Source organism: Cyanistes caeruleus, chromosome 7, assembly GCF_971803275.1.
Source record: "Cyanistes caeruleus chromosome 7, bCyaCae1.hap1.1, whole genome shotgun sequence".
NCBI classification, from domain to species: domain Eukaryota; kingdom Metazoa; phylum Chordata; class Aves; order Passeriformes; family Paridae; genus Cyanistes; species Cyanistes caeruleus.
Genome location: NC_141707.1, coordinates 21,980,072 through 21,998,639, shown reverse-complemented (window position 1 = coordinate 21,998,639; position 18,568 = coordinate 21,980,072). Strand labels below are relative to the sequence as shown.

At 39.5% G+C, this 18,568-nt stretch overlaps 1 protein-coding gene across 33 annotated transcripts in view; it reads left to right on the top strand.

The window, feature by feature from the left end:
• Positions 1-1,571: 1,571 nt before the first annotated feature.
• Positions 1,572-18,568, top strand: part of MYO3B (myosin IIIB) — a 205,671-nt gene continuing 188,674 nt past the window's right edge. For 11 of the 33 annotated variants that reach the window (XR_015288942.1, XR_002865919.2, XR_015288941.1 and 8 more), the window contains exons 1-4: positions 1,601-1,752; positions 2,151-2,281; positions 6,621-6,686; positions 6,887-6,923. Coding sequence is in view for 9 of the 33 variants with exons in the window: in XM_023931028.2 (XP_023786796.2) it covers positions 6,680-6,686; positions 6,887-6,923 (44 nt within the window). In the remaining 24 variants the exon portion in view is untranslated. Of the gene's footprint in view, positions 1,753-2,150; positions 2,282-4,441; positions 4,567-5,254; positions 5,396-6,620; positions 6,687-6,886; positions 6,924-11,093; positions 11,252-18,568 lie in introns of all 33 variants that reach the window. The other 22 variants (XR_015288939.1, XM_086896746.1, XM_086896741.1 and 19 more) reach the window with 8 other exon arrangements.

The following is an 18,568-nucleotide window of genomic DNA, read 5'->3' as shown; positions in this document are numbered from 1 at the left end:
TGTACAAAGATGTTAATTATGCTGAATCTTGATGCTTCTTACACAGCAAGAAATATTCATATTTCAGAATCTCATGCACAACTGATGTTTTAGAGTATGTTACAACTTCTCTGAACTGAGGGCATTTAGGATTAAACATTTGGATGTTGGACAAGTTGGAACATTTGGAACTTGGACAAGCCTTTTGATGGTCAGATGTGTGTCTAATATTACTGTTCGCTGTCTATATTACAATTTGTTGTCACACTGTTTATATAATTCTGTATACAACAGGGCCATTCACTTAAAAGTTGGGCTCAATGATCCTTCTGGGTCCCTTCCTACTGTGATTCTGTGATTTTACAATTGCTGACAAAAAGAATAATGGCTTATGATGAATACTTTGTATACTACAGTGTACAAAATTTCAACAAAACAAGTGAGAAATGGAGCATTGCTCAGCAAAATTTTAGAGACTTGTATCACCTCAGATTCTTTCTAATGCTATGATGGGCTAAACTCAGAAAATGCTTAGGATTCACATTTTCTACTGACCATCTGAATCAAGGTTTGACATCAGTTATTTTCAGTCTTGATAAAGGATTATCTTGACATAATTTACTAGAATGTGGAGGGTAGGGAAAAAAGTGTCTATAAGATTACAAAGCACAGAGTTCACTGATCAAGAGAATGGTAAAATAAATTACTGCACCTTGATCATGAAGATAATATTTTCACTGGTAGAAACTTGTTAACACCGGTACAGCAGTTGGTAAAGGTGGTGCTGAAAGAGTTCTGCAGAGAAATCCACTGGTCCTCAGTCTTTAAAATTTGCATCTCAAATAAATTTGAATATGAACAAAAAAATCTCATTTTTTATTATTATTTTTTTAAATTATGAAGATTACTTACAGCATACATGTTAAATATGGATGGGAATGAATACCGTATTTGAAGTGGTTCTGGAAGCTGTGGAGTGAGTCAGCCCTTGTTGAAGCTGATGAATAGAGCAGTCGCTCTCTGTAACACTGAATGGGGCAGGTCCAGTTATAGCCGTGGTGGAAGAAGCAGAGGATGGTCGTGATGGGCTGGCAAAACGCAGAGAGAGAACTGGTGCAGGAAGCTGAGTGAGGGGGAACCCCCGTGATGTGTTCGCTTGGAAAAAGCATCGACATATCGAGCAAAAGAACAACGTCCCGGTTTTCTAAGATTGTTTGTAAACAAAGAAAGGTGTCTAAGAGAAATACATACATGAAGTTCTTATCAATCAACCTGAAAAATGAGTATGACCGAACTCAATTAAGTCAAATAGGTACAAAAGGAGAAGCCCAAAGACGGGAGTTCTCTCCCGTCCTCACATCTTAAGGGAAAAAATTGCTTTATAAAACCGTTTCCTTCACCAGGACCCATTTCTCAGAGCACACACTGAGCTGCGGTCGCAATTCATTGTTTTCCACAATGAACCGAATGCACAGAGGGCACTGAGGCGTCTAGTCCCAGCGATTCTGTTCGCTACGCCCATGTACGCATCGGTTTTATTTCTGTAAAAGCTCACGAAACGTTACCCTTCTCTTCCCCCCGGGCACATCGCCGGGACCCCCCGGGCCGTGCCCGCCCTGAAGGGCCGGCACGCGCCGCCTCACGGGGCCGAGCGCCGCCCCCGGCGCAGCCCAGTGCGGGGCCGCCGCCGCCTCAGCGCTCGGTGCGGGCGGGCGAGTGGCCGCTGCCCCGGTTCCTCAGCCGTGCTGAGACAGAGAGAACCCTGTCTCTCAGGTGTGCCCAGCTCCCGCCAGGTCTCCGGCCCTGCGGGGCCGCCGGCTGGGGTGGGGGTCGCGCCTCAAGCGAGAGGGGCTTCGAAATGGCGTTCGCCATTTGCCCTGCAGTCAGTCCTCTGGCGCTCAGAGCCGGGCAGGGGTTGTCACCTTTCTAGCGAGCCGCTGCTGGCAGGGCTTGTCACTGCCGCCGGGCGCCTGTCTCGGCCCCAGCGAAGGCTGCACTCAGCACCGCGGATTTAGGAGGGGAAGGGAGGTGGCCTCAGACCCGCTGAGCTGGGTCCTCGGCTGCCTTGGGGACACGGCTGGCAGCGCTGTTAGGAGCGCTGCTGCTGAGGCTGTGCGGGTACCCCGCCTCCGAGGGGGCGACCAGCTCTACCTGTTTTTCTAAAATCATAGGGAAGGAATGCTCAGGAAAAAAAAATCTCCATGATTAAAAATGGCAGAAGATACTACAAGGCAAGAAGTAGGCGTGACACGGGATTCAGGCCCATCGGGACGAGGCCATGAATAACTGAAGAAAAGTTTCTGTAAGTTCCCTAAATAGATCTGGCTCTAGTGTATAGCATTTCCTTAAGCGACCTATAGTAACTAGTGGACCAAAATATACATTGCAAATACTATGATAACACTTGATAAATTAATTTAAGCAAATCTTCCTCCTGGGTACATACAGGTATGCAATTATTAGGAAAAGAAAGGAAAGGTACTGTTATCCGTAGACAGTGCTACACGCAGATTGAGATAAGGCTAACTTAAAATATCTTCCTGTTTATTTCTCTGAAGTGGTGCATTTATTTTTGTGAATACAAAATGGTTTTTAGTTTTCATTTAGTTCATTCATTTTAGTTTAGTTTTCATTTTTAAAAGCTAGGTTTTCTCACTTCATTTGCGCCTTCAATAGCTGCAGTCTGGAACTTCAATTTCATTGCACTGAAAACCAAGGATCAGTGTTTTGAGGTTTTATAGAATTATTAGGTGGAAAATTATGTTCTTGTACAGAAATTTCAGTTAGCATGATGTATAGTAATAGAGGTCGCTGTCATCAAGTTAGATGCAGTTACTGAGGTTTTTTCTGTCAAAAGCAGTAAATTGTATCTTAACCTACTGTGGAGTCTTGTAGAATGTGTTCTGAAAACACATAAAATCCTTGTTCAAGACCCCTTATATATTTCCCAATTGAAGTCCAGCTCATTCTTAATGTCAAACTGTAATGCAGTTAATATTCCAGCTTTATATAATTTAGTTCTTCAAATGTTAATCCAAGTTGGTGTTAATTATTGCCATTGTAGCACAAAAATAAAAATAAAGTTCCCCCAAGTTTTATTCACACAATAAAAATGTGGCTTGAACCAAGCAGAGCTATTTTTCCTTTGGGCCAAGATTTTCATATAGTAATCTGGCTAGGAGTTAAGGTGGATATAGATTTCTAAAAGCCATTTCAGACTCTTTTAAAAATGGAAAGTCAGTTTAAGTGCAAATGGATTGTTTTTGAAACGGAAAATGTGAACTTCTGTGTGGATATGTGCTGCTTCATGGTGTTCTATGGTTAGGAAGCTGTAGGAACATTCTCTGCAGCACTATGTTGGTGCAGGTTGGAGAGAGGGCCACTGGGTCATTCCTTCCCCAGCGTTATGTGCTGCCGTGTTGATGTACGTGCTGAGTAAGTGCATTATCCAGTACCATCAAAAACCCTTGATTAGAAGAAATATTGCATCTATGTTACTGATTTTCTAACTGCAGAGAAGAGGGATTTAGTTAGCAGTACAGTGGCTATTTGGTTGCTTTAAGAGCTTCCAGGACTGTTTTTGCAGTGTTTTTGCCAAATGCTTTCACAATAAAAAGTTCATTGGGCAAAGACAATGATTGTTGCTGTGCTAATGCCTGGAGAGGCTCACTAACAAGGGACTCCTGAGTGCAGGCTTGTCTGGGGAAGAAAAACATTTTGTGTTACAAAGACAGAAGTTACTGTCATTACCAGCCTTCTGGCCACTGAGAAACTTAAAAGGGCAGTTACGAATCAAGTGCTGATACACTGTGTGCTGCCGTGAGAATAATCAAAGAACATTTGTGTATAGGAAGGGGGTTTGAAGTCCAGAAAGTTATCATAATGGTTTACTTTTGTTCTGCTTAAAGGTTTGGTTGGTGGTTTTTGTTGTTTGGGTTTTTTTTAACCTAGCCCTAGTTTTAAGTTGTCATCTGAACATAGTGAGATACATTTTGTGCCTGTTGCTTCTCTTTCATTAGTTTTTCATTAGTTTTTGCAAACTTACTACCCCTAGAAGTGAATTCACATGATCCAAGGAAATACAAGGGAGGAGGGCCTATGGATCCGTAACAGAAAAGGAGAAGGGGGAAAAAAGCCTCATACAAACCTTGAGCATAACTGGACAGAAGAACACTAAAGTTTTTACTAGTCCACTCTACAGCTGAACTTCAGTAATGTAGAGCCAGGGAACAGAAAGATGTCTTGGGCTTGATTGCTGTAGGGAAGGTGGGAATGCCCGCACCTGCAGGAAGAATCAGCACTTCATTCAGTAGGAATTTTTCTTTTGTTGTTACTCTTTAATTCCTTTTTGTGAGTTTAACTGAACTGTACTGCAGCAGAATAAACAAGCTGTGATGGGGCTGGTTATCATCCAGGACACAAGTTCAGAATGGCATTTTTTGTAAAGACTCCTGTATTACAGGTGAAAATATGGAGGAATATTCCTTATAGAGCTAACCTGAGGACCCGTTTGCTGTGATGGATGATGTCTCTGCTGTTTGATAATGCCATGTAGCTCCTAAAATGGAGGGGAGTGATAGGAAAAAGGTAAGGGAGCTGCAGCAGGAAAATCTAAAAGGACAACAGAGTGCACAGTGAGGGTGATGTCACCTGGGGGGGTTACAGTGTGCAGCTGAGGGAAACATCCATTCCTCTGTTTGTGGAAATTGGGGTGACTGCTCTTCAGGTAGAAATGGAGATGGAGAAATAAAATGCATGGAATCAGTCTTCTGCTAGTTCCCTCTTAACTTGTTCTGCTTTTCATGCATCTTTTCATGTCTCTGCACAGCTCTTGTTTTGGGAGTTGAGCATGTGACATAAATTCCAAGGAAACACAGCGCCACATCAGAAATCTGGAAAATAATTTGAGAAACTTTTGTTGCTTATTTGTGCAAAATCACTGCAAGGAATTTTTCCCTCTCTGGGAAAGAGAACTTCTCTGAATTACACATTGTTTAAGGGCATACATGCTTTCCTGTTGCCAAAGCTGAAAAGCTGTAAGGCTGTAACTAGAACTGCTCTGGGATAAATGACTGGCAGTATGAGGCTGAGCTTTTTCATTTGAATGCTGTAGGGAAAAGCTCTGCTGAACGCAGCTGAGAATTGGCCTGTGGTAGTGGCATGTGGTGAGGGGGGAGGAAGTTTGACAATTTTCATTCACTGCTGCTTTGTAAGGAACAAGTCATGGCAGTAGCTTCTTGCTGACTGGTCCTCTTTTTCTCCACCCCTCATCTAGTTTCTTCCTCACATGTGGCCTCTATCCTGCTGTGTGGGGAGGGGGTGCTGATATTGCATGTGGAAAAAGGAGACATTTTCAGAACTACATTTTTGTCCAAAGACACAAAGTTATGTAAAAGAAGTTCCAGCCTTTTCCCAGGTATCTGTAACTTTCATTCCTGCCATATTCAAAGTTAATTGGATGACCCAATTTTAAACCTGAAAGACCCAGAGACTATCAGTGCAGTTGTAAGTTGCTTGAAGAGCACATCTACAATGTTTGGTACAAAAGCTTGAGGCCTTTTGTTTGGATGTGTTTGGAAGCACATTAGCAGTTAATGACTGAAAAGAGAGGTGACCAGTGGAATGGGAATGTCTACAACCACCATATAAAAAAAATTAGATTTTTCCATTTTACTGGTATGAAGACTGTTGGGGGTTAGGTGTCCCCCTTTTAGTTACGGCTCACCTGTGGAACTTTTACCCATTAGTTGCGGGGAAAACCTGACTGTGGGTACTTGGTGGGTACTTCAGAAACACAGAGTTTGTCTGGGCCCAGGAGGGGAAGGGGGCAGGAAAAGGGGAGGGCAAGGACAGTTTGGCGGCTTCTTCAGCTTTGATGAAGGACACTTTGGGCACGGAGCTGTTGCGGTGGAGAGAAGGGAGTTTTGCCATCACCCAGACGGAGCTGCTGCTTCTTCTCCTTCTTCCCTCTTTGTTGGTGGCCTCGCACCCCCTGTCCTGCCAGGACGTGTGGCAGTGCCAGGCACCGCTGCAGAGCTGCTGATAAACTTCAGCCACTGGCCCAGGATCTCAGCTCATCCCTGCTGTTCCAGCTGAGTGTTCCTCAGAGCCCTGCAGGAGCACCGGGACTGACTGCCCAAGCGGGATTGTGAAGCAAAGCCTCTCCTCCATCCTTTCCCATCTTGGCTGAGAAGGCTGTCACGGGGTCCCTGGTTCTGTTTTCTTGCTAACGCTGTAGTTATTGTTGTTTCTTTGCCTTGTTATATATACTAGTAAAGAACTGTTATTCCTATCCCCAGATCTCTGTCTGAGAGCCCCTTGATTTCAGAATTATAATAATTTGGAGGGAGGGGGTCTACATTTTCATTCCAAGGGAGGCTCCTGCCCTCCCTAGCAGACACCTGTCTTCCAAAACTGAGACAAGACAGTTTAAGGGACTGTGTTTACCATTCCCCTGCATTACAATAAAACATCATCCTGCTTCTTTACATATGCCATTTAGTGTTCAAAATAGATCAACTGAGCTAAGTTTCCTTTACAAACTAAATCAGACTGTAAGCTTTGTATTTCTGTTTCATTCATCATGTGCTTTTGAGGTCTCCTCAAGTTCTTGTTAATAATTCAGCCTTTGCCTGTTCTAGGTTTATTGCTCAGAGAGACAGTATCTTTTGCTGGGTTGAGCATATGGCTGACAGGAGCTATGTCAGGTAAGGAATGCAACCTTTAGTTTTCCACCTAGTCTCTTTTGTTGTTAGTCAGCTTTGGAATAGAATTATAATGCAGTCATGTTTGTAACACCTGCTAGCTTGGGTAGCCTTTTACTTGGAAATATCTGGAAAAATGCCAAAGATCTCAAATGTCTTGAGTACTGTCAAGCTTTTGCTTTTTCTGTTTCTTGTTGCAACAGATGAGAACACGGCAAGTCCTCAAGAAAACTGGATTAGGTAAGAAAGAGTTTTTAAATGTCATCGTCTGTGGCACCCTGGACAAAAAAATAAATGTGTTGTTCTGACTCATTTCCACAAAATAGACAAATCCTTATCTCATTCTGCTAACATGTCATAATTGTCTTAGAGATGTTGGCTGTGGACTGTTCCTCTGCTTGGAGCTGTATTCATTAATATTTTTCTTTTTTCTTTCTCATATAATGAAGTAAAGCTACTGAGCTGGACCAAATAGCTGATTCCTGATTTCATCTTAATGCCAAGAGCACTGTGAAAGTTATGGAGAATGTGTAATTAAATATAACAGTTACTGACAGTTGTTGTTTTGCAATGAGCCCCTTGTACATTTCTCTAACAGCCCAGCTATACTTGATAGGTGTAATTCCATTTGTAAACATTCGCTAAGCGTAGAGATGCCCTTGTGATTTTGGGCTTTTTCAGCCCCTTCTCTTTCTACTGCTGTTCAGAAACTACTTGCTGGAGAGAGACTTTTGAACTGAGTGGTATGTGGCATGATGAAATACAAATCTCTGTGACTGGTAAAATTCTTAGGTATATTTTTTTGGTAACACTTTAGTCTCACCTCTGAAAAAAAAAATCAGTGCTTAGTTTCTACAGGCCTTACCTGTTGGCTTCCTTCAAAAGAGTGATTGTTATAAACTTCGCCTTAAAGGCTGTTAGTTTTGACTCATGCGTTTGTAGTGTTGGTAGTTATGATGTGGGGCAGTGCCTAGAGTATGGGAGGAAGAATAAGCTTCTACAACCTCGATACAATAAGAAAGGATGGATTGTGAAGAGTGTAGCCTGTATTGCTTTCATTATAACTCCTGTCTGAAGAATTGACTCATGGTATACCTTTTCCTGCTTGGGTTCTTTGCCAAAGAAATAAAATGGTAGCTTTTTTTCTCATCAGGATTCATGGCCCTGTCAGTGTCAACCTATTGTGAAATGAAACATGGGGATTTCATTATCAAAAATTTTAAAAAGCAAAATCAAATAATTGAAAATATTAATGCTGTAGGTAAGAATGTCCAGCTAAGGATTTGCACATCATAACTGTTATTTAATCTTTTTTTAAAAAGCTCAAAATTCTTGCATGGAATACTTATGTATGTGTATAGTAACATGCCTAGCTCTTTTTAAGTTGTTATGATAATGGAGCTAATGGCAAGACAGTTGGCACTGTTGCGCTAAGGTGATCTTCACCCTTGCAAGACAAGATATAGTTAGATTAGCACAATTTTTGCAGAGATACGCAGTTATCCATGTGTATAAAAGATTGGACTCCTGTTAGCTAGCAGATGCCTGTGTCCTTGACAAAGCTGTTTTTGCAAGATAGATTTATCTGTAGAATGCACAGTTTTTTGTAGTATATGCCACAGCTTCTTCTCCTTCTTGTGACTTGAAGACGTATAAATATTTTGGGGACTATGTGGAGGATCTTGTGGAGTGCAGTGATGCAGTGATTATACCTTTACTGGTAAGAGTGCCCGAAGCCCAAGGTGTATCAGATTGTCATAGTACCGAGTAAATCTTCTACTCTATCCTTGACACAGTTCTGGCTCTGTGATGGAGGCTATACTGAACTTTTAGATATGCAGTTGTGCCTCACCTTTGCTGCCTTCCCAGCCTTTCCTCTTTCTTACATTTGGACCCAGGTGTGCAGGTCTCAAATAGAGCTTTTTAACTGCAGTCTTGCATCTCCTAGTTCCAGGTGTTTTATTTTCTACCTGTGGCTTTAAGGAGATAGAAATTTATTGCATAACATTTTTTTAGGAGGACTCTGTGTCACTAATAAGCAGCATATTGTAAATGTTTTAGTTAAGACTTTATAATAGTCTACAGTGGGGGAGGTATCTTGCAAAGGGGAGGTCACTTGTTTTACCAGGGGCAGCTTAAGTACAGCTGTAAGTTGTAAGCTAAATTGAGATTTGAGATTCATATGGAAATGATGTGTTGTATGTAAAAGTAGATACAAGAAATTAGAGGCATCTCTGGCACTTTTTTGTGGATAATAAAGGAAAATATAGGAATATTTAAGGAATATTTTCTCCTGTCACTGAAATCTGAAGCAACAGAAAAATGCTGCTCAAAACAGTTTGGAAGAGTGCTGTCTCCACCCATTATAATTTTCTGGATAGGTATAGAACTAGAAGAGTGGTCCTGATCCCAAAGATAGTCTTGTCTTTACATTTGACTACCTCTTGGAAAAAGAAAAATCCTATCTATTGTTATGTTTCCTAAGTACTTCCCTGCACAAGCAGAATTTACTGAACTCTTCCAAGTGGAAATTTTCCTGATTTCTAGTAGCGTTCTCTGCTACTTCTACTCTCAGCTTAGGCATTATGCAAATGTGACAGAAAGAGGGAAATGGTTCATGGTTGTTCACTGTAAGAATAATTTGTTCTATTAGTATTTGGTGGCCAACAGTGTTGAGAGTTCTCATCTCTTCCATGATCTTCCTTCTTCTACTATTCTCTGTTACCCAGGCTAGCATGAACAGAAGTGTAGAAATGGTTAATTTGTGCCTGAAAGACAGGACAAACATTTTCAGTAACTTTCTCTCTCCCCCCATCTCTCCCCCACCGTCTCCCTCTTTTTCCTTTTTTTGTTCTTTGTAAGTATGTACAGAATATATACAAAATTTTAACACAAAGTAAGAATTACTATAAACACGAAAAAATGGAAATAGAGAAGTAGCTTAGTGTGGTGCAGTGATTTTTCAGAGAAAAGGTTGCCTGTAGGATTAAGGTATCCTGAAAGTCAGTTCTCTAAATTTACCAAGACTCTGGCTGATGGTAGAAAATTATTTTTGTGCAAATGCTTAGCAGCTCACTGAAGATTTTGCAGAATCTGTCATGCTACTGACACATTTGTTTAAAAAAAAAAAATTTAAAAGCTGTTATTTCATTCAGAAAAAGCAGAAATTGTTGCAAAATTCCCTGTCCTGGTTACTGCATACTTCTTAATACCTTAAAAAAACCTGGAGGTGTGTGGAGAGCAGAAACACTTCTCCTTCAGGATTCTTCAAGTTTCTGATCTCTAAATATGTTACTGGACAGTCTGGATGTAACAAATATTCACTGACCTCCTCTCTGCCATGGGACAATCCTGTCACAGTGTAGTATGTCCATACTACTTATTGCTGAGCTATTTGATACATCATTCTGTTTGCTCTACAGAATTGGTATAAAATCTGTTCCAAAAGAAAAAAAAATTAAAAGCCTTTTTTCTGATATTGAAAGAATGCAATATTGCTTTTGACAGCAGTTTTCCTGCATATATGGGAAATAAACTTAGTGCATAAAGCACGAGTGATTGTAAAACGTATAGTAGTGATATGGCTGTTTTCATATCTCCTGGTATATTTTTTACACTGTATTTTAAACCTACTGGAAGGATGAATGATAGATGTGATTAATTCCAACTCACTTGAAAGAAGAGGACATGTTTGGTGTGCATCTTGTTGTCTCCACTTGTTCTGTCATCATTTCTGTCAGTTACATGAATTATCTTTATAACTTGTATTTAGCCTGTGCAATGGATATAAAGACCTGTCAGACTACCTTTTCCAATACATTTTCTTCCGCAGAAACAAACCTAACATAAATGTCATCTGTGGTATAAGCAACTGTAGCAGGTGGAGCATTGAATTAATGGCTCTGAGAGGCAAGCCAGGAGTCATGATGAGATAAATACAGCAGATATAGTACATAAATTGAAAAACTTCCTATGATTAAAAATGAATTCAAGGGAAAAGAGTGTCTCTTCAAAATTTAAGATTATTTAAAAATCACTTTCTCTTTTTTACTTTTGGAAAATCGTTTAAAATCATTTGCAACTATGTCAATGGGGAAAATTCCCCATTTGTTAAATTAAGAGGATATTTTTCAGCTGTTGATCTTACATTGTTTTGAACACTTTATAAATACCAAAAGGTAAGCAATTTGCTTACAAGCTGTATCTAGTATGATGCCTTATGGTTTGTGGCAAGACACTGTCTTAGTGAAAAATTATAAAACTAAACTGATTGCTGTATGAAAAACCATGTATATTGTCATCAAATGAGGAGGAAGGACTGGTGTTAGAGTAAGTGACTTGAATTTAATAACTGCTGTTATGTAGGAAAGTGATGTTACTGCAACTCCCTTGCTGATGTTTGTTTTATAGCTTCAGAAGCAGTTTATATGCTGGCAGAAGATTTGGAGGCTGTGCAGAAGTCAGCTAACAATAAACTAAAAGAATTTGTGGATGATTCATGTAAGGTTAAGTTGCTTCTCATCAGTGATAGCTTGACCTCTTTTCAGTTTCAAGAGTGAAGAACTATGGTGAGTGACTGAATAATAGATATTGTAATACAGAGAAAATGATTTAGTAGTTGGGCAAAAGGTGGTAATGTGGTGATTTCTGATGGCATAAGGTTGCTCAGCTGAGAACTTCAAAGAATTCAGCAGCACTCCAGAGAAAACATATTTGGTTTCACATTTCCTCACAGCAACACACTAGCTGCTGTGGAAAGAACACCTCTTGACCACTCTGCCAAAAGGCTTTTGGAATAAAAAAATCATCCACTGTCTGAGCTGGAAAGTGAGTGCTCTTTGTGACAAGTTGAAAAACTAGGGATGAAATGTACAAGTAACACCTGAGAATGGAATTTTGTGTACTTGTTAAATCAGATAAAGTGCATTTCCTGGAAACAGATGTGGTGAGGAACAGAAGGCATCCCCCTTCTTAAATTAGGGTGATCTTTCCACATGTTAAAATTCTGTGTCCAGGGGCACATCTTTTGCTATCTGATTAGTTCCGTGAGAACAGAGATGTAAAAAGCAACATTTTAGCCTTCAAGGCTATACTGTGGACAAGAAGGCTGCAATGATGGCATTTCTTCAAGGTGTGGTTCTTGATAAAGCTGTCTTAAAATTTTATTGTATTTGCCTCCACATGCTGTAGTGTAGCTTTCATTCTTTATTTAATCTGATTTTTCCTGATCTTAATGATACATCTGCAGAGATGTGGAAAACATAGTGGTAGTGTGAAGTTTTAATGGTGAAAACTTCTTTAAGTTTTGGGTGGTGCACGTATATAAACTTTGTTTTTCTACCTGAAATATGGAGTCATCTTTTTAAGTAAATTTTAAATATCTCTAGTACTGTGTTGTATGGAAAGAAGAAATTATTATGAGTGCTTCAGGAGACATTCAGAATTAAATGAATGAAAGATCTTTGCTAGTCCTTTATACTGACAGAAATGAGAAGCCTGTATTCCTCATTATTAAAGTCTTGATGACAAATGACTATGAATATTTCATTAGGCAGAAGAATACTTTGTTAGCATTCAAACTTAGCCTTACTCTTGCATGAATTCCAGAGACATACAAATCAGAATAATTTTATCATTTGTGGCAAAGACTAATTTTGTTAAATAATGCATACTGAATTGCTGGGATTCTATGGGAGCTGTTTATTTAACAGAAGAAAGAAAATGATTAAATTTGAAACTAGGTTTTGGGAGAAAGAAATTTTTAAAAGCTGTCCCTGAAATAAGGTTCTACTTTACAATGTGGTTTTCTGTGTAATTAAATATTGGTTATCTGAATAATTACTTAACTAAAACCAGAATATCCTAATGACCTCAAATGCTTGCTTATTCTGTGTGAAGGAGGAAAAGGAAAATAAAAAGAAAAAAGTACAAAAAGGAGTTTGCTTGCCTTAAAATATTTGCATAATAAGTTCCACACTACATTCCTTTTTGTTTCAATGAACGTTTTCTATTGAAACGGTGTTAACATAAGAAATGGACAATAAACGTGTTTAAGAGTCTGTGAACCCTAACAGTTATAACCAGGTAATGCTGTAGCATGTGCATCTTCATTTGTCTTCCTTTTTAGAAGGTGAAAATAGTGATCATGAGAAAAATTTATCTGGCTCGTGTTTATCAGCCTATTTGATCTCACTGTTTTACTGTCTTGAGTGCATCTACGGATCTGTAGATCTGCAGGTCTTGCTACTCATTGGTTTGAAAAGTTTGCAAGCTTTTGCATGTTTTGAGACTAACAGAAAAAAGCCTCGAATAAAGTACCAGTAGGCATTCTGCCATGTGGGGTGGGCTGGGCTGCCCTGTGAGCCAGGAGCCATGGGTGCCAGTGAGGCATCAGACCTGTGGCCACACTGAGCATAGGGGATCCTGTCAGGAGCCCAGGCAGGCATGGGGTCAGGCCGAGGGATGGCAGCCAGTCAGCTGACAATGCACGAACAGCCAGGCTGGTCTGGAGGAACAAGGCAGACTCAAGGTCTGTTGAGAAGATCAAGTCCATGGGTTAGTGCCTGGGTCTGAATGAGTGAGGTGCATGCTTAGGCAGAGACATGGCTGTATGATAGCCTGGACAGGGACAAGGATGATGTCCTCTGCTTAAGTGCAGTTTCCAAGAGAAATAAATGCCCTGACACTGCAAGCTTTTGCAAAATATCTGGACATTATTCTCAGCTCATTGTTATAGTTGATAGGCAGTTTTACATGCTGATCTTGCTTCAGTCAGAGCTTACATGCCTGTGTGCTGCAAGTCTGTTTTCTCTTAATGTTTTGGATTCATGAACACCTTTATTATATCAAAGTAAAGGCCACTCAAGACTGCAGTCATTCTGCCGTGGATGACTTCAGCTGTTGACACAATCGAATTGCCTTGTCCATGATTAATTCTGGATTTTGCAGTATTTTCCTTAAGTTCTCTACCAGTGACCTGCTTAAATTTTAAACTTGCATGATTGTCTCTTCATCTTTTGACAGTTACATTTTTAAAGTGTTTTCTTTGTACATGTAGTGAAATTCAAATGTGTAATGGATTTTGTTTTTATGTGGAGTACCATATGGTTTCCAATTTTGTGACATTGCACTGAAATTCCTGTACTGTACTTTCTTTCTATGTCTGAATTACAAATACCTCAACTGTTTTAGAATCTGTCATCTGAAAGATTTTTTTATTCCTTTTTCATTGACAATCAGTAGTTGAAAGTACAGAATGAACTGTGGTTTAAATATCCTTGTTTTTTCTCTTCCCTTTTTTTCCTGGAGTCTAGGAGGCCTATGAATAATTTCTGAAATCACTGTAGATCTGAGGTCCTTGAAAGAGTTATTGTTCAGAGAACAAGTCCAGCAAAACGTAGCTTTCCCTAACCTGTCACTGTCACATGGGTTGGGTTTTTCCCCCTAAAGCTGAGATATGAATTTACAGTTTCAAAATCATTATTCATTTGTGGCTGACCTTTCTCAGTACTGAGGAGAGGAAAGCAGCATGCATAGTCTGTAATGTTATTTCCTAATGTTTGCAGTCATACCTTTGCTGTCAAACTCATGAGGGTAGTGTTTCCCCTGTTTCTGGACTGAATCAGGTGAGAGATCTGTAATTCTACCTTGGAAATGCTTTGTTTGTTTTTGAAGCATCCTTCAAAAATAGGATTGCATGCTAAACACTAACTTCAGCAACATTAATTATTATCAAATGCAGCTTCTGTTAACTCATTTAACTGTGAGACACAGCTTGATCCCATTTATGTGCCTGTTTAAAGGATGGTTGTGAACTTACAATATGACAAATGTATAAAAAATAAATGTTACCATTTAGAGAGGCTTTTTTTTACTGAGGTTTGGCCATTTTCCAGCTATTATTATGCTTCATAATGAAATAATAGTTTGTGAGAAGTTGAGCCAAGTGTGAATAATCAAGTGTGTTATGCGGTAGGTGAGACTTTTCACATGAGACCTAAAGCAGTCAGCTTCTCCAGAAGATGGAAAGCAATTATTTGATGAACAAACAGATTGCAAACCTTGGTAAACTGCATTGTCTTACTATGAATGCAGGAAATAAACTCATTTTCTAGCTGTTTATGTTGATGTGGTTTAGGTACAGGGTGATATCAGTACAGCCAACTAACTTGAAGAAATTTGTGCCTCTCAATCCATAGGTGGTACTGAACTACTTTCAGGCAGTCAGCAACCCAAAGTATTTCTTAGATGCTGTAAAGATAGTGGAGTTGGAAAGGTCAATGCACAAACCAAGAACTCTTTGTCTAAGAAGAGATATTTCCACTGCTGAAGAGGAATCTGGTATGCTAGTGAGAGGCCCAGGGATTGCAAGGGAGTATGATTAGAGGATGGTACCACACATTTTACAGATTGGGAGAACAGATATGGAGAAAAGTGAGACTTTTTTTCTGGAATACACACCGAAATAGTCCATCTTGATACCTTAGCCCATTGCTGTGCCATGCTTTCAGAAGCAGTTTTTGTCTATGTCCTGTTGCTTCCCACACAGTGGTTGTCCTCACTAACGTAAAAGTTGAGCAGACTGTTAGGTCCCCATGCCTCTGATATAACATCCCATTGTAGAATTACTTCAGTTTTCATTAGTGAGCTAACTGGACATAGAAATATTTATGACTATCTCAAATGTCTATTACTACAGGAAATCAATAATTCATTATAGAGAATTACCTTTGTACAATTGATACCATGAGGATATAAATCTGATACGGCAATTTCCAAAAATGCAGCAACAATAATATATTGTTTTTGCTGGAACACCCTCAAGTGAATAACCTGTTGATGCAACCATTGTTTTTCTAAGCTGGGTAACAAACCTTCCATTATGTGAAGAGTAGTGATGGGAGAAAGTCCATTTACAGAAATGTGAGTATAGTAAAAGTTTACTGACAGCTGGAACAATTCAAGGAATCTATATACAATATGTAATTTCTGGTTGACATCGGGAAGGGTTTGGTGTAAATCTGTCAGACTAAAAGCATCATTTTGATTTTGTTGGCATGGTTTTATTTGCCTTATTTGTTATGCTTCTGCGTCTGTAGATTGGTTGAAATATACTTTGCACCTGCCAAATGCTAGGGGAAAAAAAGAATAAAAGGAAAACAAAGAGAAAAAATTAAATTTTGGTGACTGAGTGGCATTAAATAAAGGAATGAATACTTTGTGTGACAAATCAATTATCAAACTTAAAAGTGGGAGGCTGGACTTCAGTTGGTCACATAGCGTGCTTGAACCTAGCAAGGCAGGCCAGGAAGATTAAAGGAAGGAGATTCTTATCAGCCATTTTGAAGGAAAATCAGCCTCTCTTTTCACAAAAAGCCAGCATGCTGCAGAGATCAGGAGGAAGGACTTAGAAAAGAAGAGCAAATGTGTTTCAGGGTAAATGACACAAGCTTGAAATAAGAGACTGGGGACTCCTGGTTGTACTGAGAAGCTGAAAGAGTTTGAGATGTCAGGAAGCTGAGACTGAAGTCAAAACAAGATGTCTTTTGGTTTTACTCTTTATTTATGTTCCTTGCAATAGGTGATGTAAAGGGGTTTTCAGAAACCCTGTTAAGTCTGTGCATATATTTATCTCACACGTATCTTTAAATATCTTTAAAAAAAGGTATTTACAAATACTCTTGTTGTGGAGCTAAGAGAGGGTTTCTAGGCATGGGAGAACAAGCTGCCAGCATGCCTCTGTGGCTGAGATAGTCTACAAAGTCACATGTCTGACAAGAGGGACCAAAATGTACATGCTTTAAGCTTCAAGGGACACTTAGAGCAAACCATAGTGCTGCTTCTGCGCTGTTACCTGGCAACAGTTGATGAGGCTTCTGAGAGGGCTGTTGCAGTGGGACATTGATGTAATGTGTAGAGAGCTGTAGCTTGGTATGTCTGTGCAGGACACACCTTTCAATACAAGGTGTTACTGTTGAAAGATACTAGTTTGTCCAGTTTTTAAATAGAACCTAAAGCGTATATAAAATATGATTTCTGCAGTACAGGAGGTGAGTTCTAGTCAAGAGTATCTCTTAAGTTCTCCAAACTCCTCGGATTTTATTTGAAATGTTGTCTTTATTTGTAATGCTGTCTTGTAAAAGAAGCATCCTTATCACACATCACTCACACCATATAAAGATATCCTTCTTAACTAGATCATGTCAGTTTCTGTTTTACTTATCATGCTTTTATAGTGCTTCAAAATTTGTTCTTTTAGCAGGTACTCTCTGCTTGAACAGTAAGTTAGGAGCTGGGGCTATTTGCAAAGGGTATCCTTCCTAAAGGGGAAATGACCCACTGTCATATGAAGTGATAGAAAATGGCTGAAGGTGAAGCATTGTTAAAAATGGAATACAGTAGATCCTGTTTCATATTGCCCGTAGAATCATCTACTTTTAGTCTACCTTAACCAATAGTTCGGTGCTGCTTGTGGTGACATACAACTATTTTATCTCTTTTTATCTCTTTTTCTGTTTTTCAAAATAGTCCCACAAAATGCTTTTTTCTTTTGAGTTTTGAAACCCCACAGTATTGAACACAGAGCTGTTACATAAACTGAACAGTATGTATAAAAGAAAACTAAATTGGTACTAATGACCCAGTGTATGATACAGCATTCTTATCTGTCATATTTTCTCTTTGTAAATTAAGTTCAGGCATTCTCTTAAGTTTCTTCCAGACCATCTGCAGCAGCCCAAGAGTTAATCTGAGAGAAAGGCCAGTTTGATATTTTATTCTGTGTCTAAATTCTATTCTGAAAGTTCATGGGCAATTTTGTTGTTGTTATTAAATTGTTTCTCCTCAAGATCACAACTCTTGGAGGTGTTAATCTCCTTCAAATCCCCATAATCAGTAGGAGTTGAAATTGTTTAGTGCTTCTCAGTGTGAAATAGCTGACAGGAGCAAGCTCTGAGAATTTTTGCTCTTGTCGATATTGGCATTTTTGTTTCTCCTGGAGTGCTTGTTTCTTTTCACTTAATGGGATAGCTGAGTACTTGGGTGATGTGTTTTTGTATTAGTTGACATCAGGCCTAAATGTCAATTGTGTAGACTTGTATGATAAAGATAAATCAGATCTTTCTTACTGATGACCATATATCAGAATGTGTAGTAAAGTGGACCAAGGTCTAAATTACTCTTCTAATTTATAAGGCCAGACATTGTACTGGTTTTGTATCTGAGAGAATTAGAATACTGCAGCAATATTGTTTGCTATTCCCAATATAGAAATGCATAAGCCAGGAAGATAAGAAAAGGTTGACCAGTAGTTATATCAGTTTGTTAAGACACTATTCTTCTTGCTTTATGTTAATATTAACAAATGGTAAGGTCTCTTTTGAGTTCAGATCAGGAAAAAAAAAGTTTGTTTTGGTACTTCCTGTAGATTAAGGCATCATTTAATAGCATACACAGGTATAACAGCTCTGAGATGCTTCTTTGTTTATCACCACCTGTTGTTTTTTATCTGTACCTCCAAAACCCTAACAGTTTTTTAAGTTCACTGTGAGCAGCAGTGGATACTGGCATAGTCCAGCCAGTCACTGATGATTTAGACAGTCACAGAATCACAGAATATGCTGAGTTGGAAAGGACCTACAAGGATTGTTGAATCCAGCTCCTGGCCCACCAGAGCACTATCCCCAAGAGTCACACCATGTGCCTGGGAGCATTGTCCAAATGCTTCTTGAACTCTGTCAAGCTTAATGCTGTGACCACTTCCATGGGAAGTCTGACCACCCTTTTCTTGATGTCCAGCCTAAACGTCCCCTGGTACAACTTTAGGCCATTCCCTTGGGTCTTGTCACTGATTACCAGAGAGAAGAGATTAGTGCTGTCCCTCCTCT